The sequence below is a fragment of the Petromyzon marinus genome, chromosome 74 (genome assembly GCF_048934315.1).
Source record: "Petromyzon marinus isolate PM22_M1 ecotype Great Lakes invasive population chromosome 74, UKy_Petmar_22M1.pri1.0, whole genome shotgun sequence".
Lineage (NCBI taxonomy): Eukaryota > Metazoa > Chordata > Hyperoartia > Petromyzontiformes > Petromyzontidae > Petromyzon > Petromyzon marinus.
Genome location: NC_133740.1, coordinates 6,437,433 through 6,447,650, shown reverse-complemented (window position 1 = coordinate 6,447,650; position 10,218 = coordinate 6,437,433). Strand labels below are relative to the sequence as shown.

Here is a 10,218-nt window from a genome sequence, read left to right as displayed (position 1 = left end):
CCCACACACACACCCACCCATACACCCACACACACACCCACACACCCACCCACTCATACACCCACACACACACCCACAGACCCACACACACACCCACGCACACACCCACACACCCACCCATACACCCACACACCCACCCATACACCCACACACCCACGCACACACCCACCCACACACCCACACACCCACACACCCACACACCCACCCACACACCCACCCACACATCCACCCACCCACCCACAAACCCACCCACACACCCACAAACCCACCCACACACCCACACACCCACCCACACAACAACAACCGCCATTCACCACTAAGTGGCGGTGACGTCACCACGACGCTTGTGCCAGGCCATGTGCATCTTGAGGCCACGTGAAGTGTCGAACACCCGCTGGCAGGAGGTTACGGGGCAGACCCAGGTGCCACGGGTCGACTGACTGAGATGACCGAGATGACTGGCTGATGCACCACCTGTGCCTCCTACTGTGCAAACTTGCTGTGCTTTAGCCACCCGGTGCTCCGCTCGTTGTTGTGAGCGTCGCTCCTCAGCCCTCCGTTGTTGTTGGAGGGCGACTGCCTCCAACTGCCCAGTAGCGTCCTTCACGAGCCTCCTCCACAGAGGCCGATCTTGACACCGCTGGTACCAGTCATCGGCAAGTCCACTCAGCTCCACGTCCTCCTGTACCACATCACTCCATCTCTTCTCTAGCCCGTGCCGCGCCCGTTTAGCCCCCTCGATCCGGCCGAACAAAAGCTGTTTCGGCATGCGGTGGCTGGGCATGCGGGCTACATGACCCAGCCATCGCAGCCTTGCCTGCCGGAGGAGCTCACCGATGGGACTTTGTCTAGATCTTTAATGGATTTGTGAGCTCCTTACACAATTTTGCCTGGTTAAACCCAGGAGGGATCGTAGGCAGGCCAGCCTGAATGTTTCTAACTGGCAAAGATGTTCAATAGGGGGGTCCACGTTGCACAAGCGTAGGGAAGAGGGAGGGCATGACTGTGGCCGAGAAAACCTGAAGCTCCGTGTGGAGCTTCCACACAGCGTTACGAAACCGATGAAAAGATATTGCTGCTCAAGAGATTCAGAGTGAGACCTCCGCTGTTAAACCGGAGCCACTCATGAGCACACTGCCCAGATATGGGAAACTCTCCACTCTCTCTACAAGTGCCCTATCAGCAATTGGGAGTTGTGGGGGTGGAGTGTCTGGTGGTACAAAATACCCAGGCAGGTGCTTAGTTTTGGGGGGGCTGATGTTAAGGCCCCACCTCTTAGTGGCACGCTCCAGATTCAGCAGCAGCACCTCCAACTCCTCCTCTGAGTGAGCAGCAATTACCAGATCATCGGCATACATAACGTGGTTGACCAATAGGAAGCCATCCCTTGACCACACCCAGGCATCGATCAGCCTCCTATTGTATCTGTACCAGATGTAAATCCCTCCAGTACAGCCATTGAAAGCTTCATGAACTACGTGATCAAAATAGATGTTAAATAATGTAGGAGCCAGAGAACATCCCTGTCGCACCCCAAGGTGAACAGGGAATTGCTCCCACTCTCGGCCACGTAGTTTTACCCGGACCCGCTCACCATCATGAAGGTCCTTAATGATTGTGAGCAGAGAGTCAAAGACTCCGAAAGCACGAACAACACAGAGCCCAGGCCTACTGATGGTATCATAGGCCTTGACCAGGTCAATAAAGCAGAGATGTAGGTCTTATTGGAATTCCCTATACCTCTGCTGTAGCAGACGGACAGAAAATATGGCATCTGTGCAGGACCGCCCTTTCCTGAAACCAAATTGGGGCTCCACAAGCCTCTCCTCAGCGTGCCTGGCAAGGCGATGTTGAATAATTCTTGCCAGGACCTTTCCCGGCACACTGAGGAGTGAGATTCCCCTGTAGTTGTTACAGTTTGTGCGGTCCCCTTTCTTAAATAGGAGAACCACCAGGGCATCCTTCCAGTCCTGCAGAACCCGTCCAGTGGTCCAGACTGTTGTTATGATGTCATGCAAGTCATTCTATGCACAAACGCCACCCTCCCTCAGCATTTCGCTTGGGAGATCATCTCTGCCTGGTGCTTTTCCTGGTCTCAGACTCTGGATCGCCTTCAGTACTTCCTCAACAGATGGCACCTCAGCCAGCCACTCACAGGGGGTGACTTCCTCTTCAAATATTTGAGGCACCGCGGCCTCAGCAAGATCATCCCCACTTTGTGCCACAATGTTTTCCAGGCTGAGGGATTTCCCCTCCCCCAGGACCTCACAGAAATGCTCAGCAAATCTGAAAACCTATTCCTGGGGGTCAGAGATTAGATCACCGTTCTTTCCCCTAATGATAATAGGTGTGGAGCTGAAAGCTACTTTTTGTATGGAATTAAAGAGCGATTTGTGATCGCGGGCCACTGAGGCAGATTCCATCACTTTAGCAACTCGCGACCACCACCCATCCTTGCAGCACCTCACGGCTCTCTTCGGTAAATCCTTCTCATTCTCTGACGTGGGATTCTGTAACCGATGACAGTGGGCCTGTCACTTTTTTTCAGCCAGCCTGAACACCTCCTCTGTCAGCCAGGGTCTCTCTGGAGGTCTGGATCGTGTACGCAACACAGCCATTCCAGCTGCATGAGCCACAGTTCTTAACCTCGCCTATTTCCCCTCGACATCAGGAGGAGTGGATGACGATGCCAACCCCAGCCGCAAGCGATGATGAAGTTCTCGCTTGCAACTTTCATCAGCTAGCTGAGACCATGCCACTAAGGATTTGAATGGGGTCCTGGGTGTACACCCACTACCGGAGTGGAAGAATGGCAGGCGCATCTTTGTTGTGTGGATGCGCCGATGCTGGAACAGCGTGTTGGTTATTACAAGCCCATGGGCTGCACAAAAATCTAGCAGCCTCCTACCGTTGTTATTGAGCTGATCTGGCCCATGCCTGCCAATCACTCCAGACCAGGGGCCAGCATTGTGACCAACTCGGGCATTAAATTCACCCAACAGGATGACTCTATCCCGAGGTGCCACTTTAGCCAGCACCTGTGACAGGAGGTCATAGGAGGTATCTGACTCATCGGCCTTACCTGTATCCCTCCACGGATGTTCGTCTTTGGTAGGGGCATAAGTAACCACGACCACCATTCCTCGCCTCCGGTTGATGGGAAGGCGAGCCCAAAGTTGCCTAGGACTTACAGCTTCCCACACCTCACCGCCACGCTCCCACGCCCCCTTAATTTTTTTGTTCAGAAGAAGAGCCACACCCTGTTGTTTGGTAGTCTCCTGCCCCGAGTAGAGGACTGTCCACCCCTCATGGTGGCAGGAGCCAGAGCCGGTCCACCGGACCTCCTGAATGCCACAGAGAACCAGGCAGTACCGGTCCAGCTCCCGACAGAGGAGTGGCAGCCTCTCCTCCGCAGTGAGTGTTCGAACATTCCACGTGGCCATCCGTAGTGGCTGTTCTTTGTTTCTGGAGAAACCCCGAGTGTAAGGATTCAATCTCCTGGCTTCGCCAAATGGGGTTTTGCCAGGAGACGTCATAGACGCCTTTCCCCGCAGGGCCTCCGGCACAAGCTTTGTTTGATATTTTAGTCGTGGTATCTTGGTCATTGATTTGAAGGTGGAGGGGTTACCAGCCCCTCGCACCCATCCAGAGCACCCATTTGCCCTCTGTGGTGGTTACAGACGCCATGAGGGGAATGGCCAATCTAAATTGTCCCTCCCCCCCACGGCACTGCCCACCACAGCATTGCCATCTGGGAAATATATAAATGTGTCGTTAAAACCCGCCACCACCCGACACAGCCAACTAGTAAGGGCTGTCACGTAAACAGAACGTGGCCAATTCTCTCTCTTATGGATGATATTGGTCGCGAAAGCTTACGTGTTAAACTTAGGAGGTAGGGGGTTGTTTTGCTGCACTCACACACACACACACGTACACACACACACGTACACACACACCCACACGCACACACACGCACACACACACACGTACACACACGTACACACACGCACACACACGTACACACACACGTACGCACACACACACACGTACACACACACGTACACACACACACACGTACACACACACCCACACGCACCCACACGCATCCGCACGCACACACACGTACAGACACACGTACCTACGTACGTACGTAAAACGCGACCTCTCCTTCCGCCCTGGCCATTGGGGCTCCCTTGCCGCACAAACACAAACCCACCGGCTCGTTTGCACCCCCCCCCTTCTCTCCCCCATGCCCCCTCTCTCCCCCCCCCCCTTCTCTCCCCCATGCCCCCCCCTCTCCCCCCCCCTCTCCCCCCTAGCCCGGTGAGAAGTGCTTCATCCCTCCGTGCGAGTCGGCGGCTCCCTGGCCCCGGGTGGAGACTGTGAGCCTCCCGTCCGGCAGGGCCTACATGCGCTACACCGCCTGCCCCGCCGCCCCCCATCACCACCAGCAGCAGGGGCAGCAGGGGCAGCAGGGGCAGCAGCAGCAGGAGCAGCAGCAGGGGCAGCAGGAGCAGCAGCAGGAGCAGCGGGAGCAGCAGGAACCCACGGCCCACGGCCACCTGCCACCAGGCCGCGTAGCGCAGGAGCATGAGCACCTGGAGGAGACGCACCTGGAGGAGACGCACCTGGAGACGCACCTGCAGGAGACGCACCTGGAGGAGACCTACCTGGAGGAGACCTACCTGTAGCAGTGGACGCACCTAGAGCAGACGGCACCTGGAGATGTACCTGGAGGAGACGCACCGGGAGGAGACGCACCTAGAGACCTACCTGGAGACGCACCTGCAGGAGACCTACCTGTAGATGCACCTAGAGACGCACCTGGAGACGCACCTGCAGGAGACCTACCTGCAGGAGACGCACCTGGAGGATACCTACCTGTAGCAGCGGACGCACCTAGAGCAGACGCACCTGTAGCGGCAGACGCACCTGGAGTTGTACCTAGAGACGCACCTGCAGGAGATGTACCTGGAGATGCACCTGTAGTGGCAGACGCACATGTAGTGGCAGACGCACCTTGAGATGTACCTAGAGACGCACCTGTAGTGGCAGACGCACCTGGAGATGTACCTAGAGACGCACCTGCAGGAGATGTACCTGGAGACGCACCTGCAGGAGATGTACCTGGAGATGCACCTGTAGTGGCAGACGCACCTGGAGATGTACAGTGAGGGAAAAAAAGTATTTGATCCCCTGCTGATTTTGTACATTTGCCCACTGACAAAGAAATGATCAGTCTATAATTTTAATGATAGGTTTATTTGAACAGTGAGAGACAGAATAACAACAAGAAAATCCAGAAAAACGCATGTAAAAAATGTTATAAATTGATTTGCATTTTAATGAGGGAAATAAGTATTTGACCCCCTCTAAATCAGAAAGATTTCTGGCTCCCAGGTGTCTTTTATACAGGTAACGAGCTGAGATTAGGAGCACACTTTTAAAGGGAGTGCTCCTAATCTCAGCTTGTTACCTGTATAAAAGACACCTGTCCACAGAAGCAATCAATCAATCAGATTCCAAACTCCCCACCATGGCCAAGACCAAAGAGGTCTCCAAGGATGTCAGGGACAATATTGTAGACCTACACAAGGCTGGAATTGGCTACAAGACCATTGCCAAGCAGCTTGGTGAGAAGGTGACAACAGTTGGTGCGATTATTCGCAAATGGAAGAAACACAAAAGAACTGTCAATCTCCCTCGGCCTGGGGCTCCATGCAAGATCTCACCTCGTGGAGTTGCAATGATCATGAGAACGGTGAGGAATCAGCCCAGAACTACACGGGAGGATCTTGTCAATTATCTCAAGGCAGCTGGGACCATAGTCACCAAGAAAACAATTGGTAACACACTACGCCGTGAAGGACTGAAATCCCGCAGTGCCCGCAAGGTTCCCCTGCTCAAGAAAGCACATATACATGCCCGTCTGAAGTTTGCCAATGAATATCTGAATGATTCAGAGGACAACTGGGTGAAGTGTTGTGGTCAGATGAGACCAAAATGGAGCTCTTTGGCATCAACTCAACTCGCCATGTTCGGAGGAGGAGGAATGCTGCCTATGACCCCAAGAACACCATCCCCACCGTCAAACATGGAAGTAGAAACATTATGCTTTGGGGGTGTTTTTCTGCTAAGGGGACAGGACAACTTCACTGCATCAAAGGGACGATGGACGGGGCCATGTACCGTCAAATCTTGGGTGAGAACCTCCTTCCCTCAGCCAGGGCATTGAAAATGGGTCGTGGATGGGTATTCCAGCATGACAATGATCCAAAACACACGGCCAAGGCAACAAAGGAGTGGCTCAAGAAGAAGCACATGAAGGTCCTGGAGTGGCCTAGCCAGTCTCCAGACCTTAATCCCATAGAAAATCTGTGGAGGGAGCTGAAGGTTCGAGTTGCCAAACGTCAGCGTCGAAACCTTAATGACTTGGAGAAGATCTGCAAAGAGGAGTGGGACAAAATCCTTCCTGAGATGTGTGCAAACCTGGTGGCCAACTACAAAAAACGCCTGACCTCTGTGATTGCCAACAAGGGTTTTGCCACCAAGTGCTACGTCATGATTTGCAGAGGGGTCAAATACTTATTTCCCTCATTAAAATGCAAATCAATTTATAACATTTTTGACATGCGTTTTTCTGGATTTTGTTGTTGTTATTCTGTCTCTCACTTTAAATAAAGCTACGATTAAAATTATAGACTCATAATTTATTTGTCAGTGGGCAAACGTACAAAATCAGCCGGGGATCAAATACTTTTTTCCCTCACTGTACCTAGAGACGCACCTGCAGGAGATGTACCTGGAGATGCACCTGCAGGAGATGTACCTATAGATGTACCTAGAGACCCACCTGCAGGAGATGTACCTGGAGACCCACCTGCAGGAGATGTACCTAGAGACGCACCTGCAGGAGATGTACCTGTAGGAGATGTACCAGGAGATGTACCTGGAGACACCTGCAGGAGATGTACCTAGAGACGCACCTGCAGGAGATGTACCTGGAGACCCACCTGCAGGAGATGTACCTGGAGACGCACCTGTAGGAGATGTACCTAGAGATGCACCTGCAGGAGATGTACCTGGAGACACCTGCAGGAGATGTACCTAGAGACGCACCTGCAGGAGATCTACCTGGAGACGCACCTGCAGGAGATGTACCTGGAGACCCACCTGTAAGAGATGTACCTGTAGATGTACCTGGAGACGCACCTGGAAATGTACCTAGAGATGTACCTGGAGATGTACCTGTAGATGCACCTGTAGTGGCAGACGCACCTGTGTGTCTATGTTGTGTGTCTCTCTGTGTCTGTGTGTGTCTCTCTTTGCTTGTGTCTCTCTGTGTCTGTGTGTCTCTCTGTGGCTGTGTGTGTCTCTCTCTGCTTGTGTCTCTCTCTGTGTCTGTGTGTGTGTCTCTCTCTCTGCTTGTGTGTCTGTCTGTGTCTGTCTGCCTGTGTCTCTGTTGTGTCTCTCTGTGTTGTCTCTCTGTGTGTCTATGTTGTGTGTCTCTCTGTGTCTGTCTCTCTGCTTGTGTGTCTCTCTGTGTGTCTGTGTGTGTGTGTGTCTCTCTCTGCTTGTGTGTCTGTCTGTGTGTCTCCGTGTCTGTGTTTTGTCTCTCTCTCTCTCTCTCAAATTGAGTTCGACCTGATGATGGTTGCTTGCGTTGCAATCGAAACGTCGTACTCTATTTAAACAAAAAAGAAATGGTATTCTCTACGTGACTTTAGCGAAAGAACCAACGAGTAATCCCTGCAGTCACGAAAGCTTCAGATCAAGTGTGTGTTCCACTCATTTTAGTTGAGGCCCCTCTGAGTTGGCGTGGAGCTGGCTTTTATTTTTTTCAGAAGCCCCGACCTCACTTTGGCAAGTGATAACGGCTCAGCCAAGCGGATTGTCAAGTTGATTTAAAGCTTTCGTGAATTCAGGGATGCATTTTTATTTATTATTTCGGTAAAGTCGTCACGTAGAAGGGGAGAACTAATAATAAAACATGGTATTGTATTTTTATTATTTTATTATTTCCCTTCTACGTGACTTTACCGAAAGAACCAAGAGAATTGATTGTCATTGGCATCGCGTGGAAATGTAAGGCAGCTACAGACTATAAAGGCATGTTTATTCAGACTCAGAGACCCACAGAGACCTACACTCACAGAGACCCATACTCACAGAGACCCATAGAGACCCACAGAGACCCACACTCATAGAGACCCATACTCACAGAGACCCACAGAGACCAACACTCATAGAGACACACAGAGACCCACACTCACAGAGACCCACAGAGACACACAGAGACCCACACTCATAGAGACCCAAAGAGACCCACACTATTAGAGACCCACAGAGACCCACACTCATAGAGACCCACAGAGACCCATACTCAGAGACCCATACTCACAGAGACCCACAGAGACCTACGCTCACAGAGACCCACAGAGACCCACACTCATAGAGACCCACAGAGACCCATACTCATAGACACCCACAGAGACCCATACTCATAGAGACCCACACTAATAGAGACCCACAGAGACCCATACTCATAGAGACCCACAGAGACCCACACTCACAGAGACCCACAGAGACCCATACTCATAGAGACCCACAGAGACCCACACTCATAGAGACCCACAGAGACCCATACTCAGAGACCCATACTCACAGAGACCCACAGAGACCTACGCTCACAGAGACCCACAGAGACCCACACTCATAGAGACCCACAGAGACCCATACTCATAGAGACCCAGAGAGATCCACACTCATAGAGACACACAGAGACCACACTCATAGAGACCCACAGAGACCCACACTCATAGAGACCCACAGAGACCCACACTCATAGAGACCCACAGAGACCCACACTCATAGAGACCCACAGAGACCCACACTCATAGAGACCCACAGAGACCCATACTCATAGAGACCCACAGAGACCTACGCTCATAGAGTCACACAGAGACCCACACTCATAGAGACCCACAGAGACCCACACTCACAGAGACCCACAGAGACCCACACTCATAGAGACCCACAGAGACCCACACTCACAGAGACCCACAGAGACCCATACTCCTAGAGACCCACAGAGACCCACACTCATAGAGACCCACAGAGACCCACACTCATAGAGACCCACAGAGACCCATACTCATAGACACCCACAGAGACCCATACTCATAGAGACCCACACTAATAGAGACCCACAGAGACCCATACTCATAGAGACCCACAGAGACCCACACTCACAGAGACCCACAGAGACCCATACTCATAGAGACCCACAGAGACCCACACTCATAGAGACCCACAGAGACCCATACTCAGAGACCCATACTCACAGAGACCCACAGAGACCTACGCTCACAGAGACCCACAGAGACCCACACTCATAGAGACCCACAGAGACCCATACTCATAGAGACCCAGAGAGATCCACACTCATAGAGACACACAGAGACCACACTCATAGAGACCCACAGAGACCCACACTCATAGAGACCCACAGAGACCCACACTCATAGAGACCCACAGAGACCCACACTCATAGAGACCCACAGAGACCCACACTCATAGAGACCCACAGAGACCCATACTCATAGAGACCCACAGAGACCTACGCTCATAGAGTCACACAGAGACCCACACTCATAGAGACCCACAGAGACCCACACTCACAGAGACCCACAGAGACCCACACTCATAGAGACCCACAGAGACCCACACTCACAGAGACCCACAGAGACCCATACTCCTAGAGACCCACAGAGACCCACACTCATAGAGACCCACAGAGGCCCACACTCATAGAGACCCACAAAGCCCCATACTCATAGAGACACACAGAGACCCATACTCACAGAGACCCACAGAGACCCATACTCAGACACCCACAGAGACCCACAGAGACCCATACTCATAGAGACCCACAGACCCATACTCATCAAGACCCACACTCATAGAGACTCACAGAGACCCATACTCATAGAGACCCACAGAGACCCACACTCATAGAGACTCACAGAGACCCACACTCATAGAGACACACAGAGACCCACACTCATAGAGACCCACAGAGACCCACACTCATAGAGACCCACAGAGACCCACACTCGTAGAGACACACAGAGACCCACACTCATAGAGACCCACAGAGACCCATACTCATAGAGACCCACAGAGACCCACACTCATAGAAATCCAAAGAGACTC

The 10,218-nt window shown here is 52.4% G+C and overlaps 1 protein-coding gene across 1 annotated transcript in view; it reads left to right on the top strand.

Moving 5' to 3' along the window:
- The window catches only part of LOC116958210 (uncharacterized), a 75,058-nt gene extending 68,357 nt beyond the window's left edge, over positions 1 to 6,701 (top strand). Inside the window, exon 7 of the mRNA XM_076056180.1 lies at positions 4,323 to 6,701. Within this exon, the coding sequence (XP_075912295.1) occupies positions 4,323 to 4,694 (372 nt within the window). The 3' untranslated portion in view covers positions 4,695 to 6,701. The remainder of the gene's footprint in view (positions 1 to 4,322) is intronic.
- The last annotated feature ends 3,517 nt before the right edge of the window (positions 6,702 to 10,218 follow it).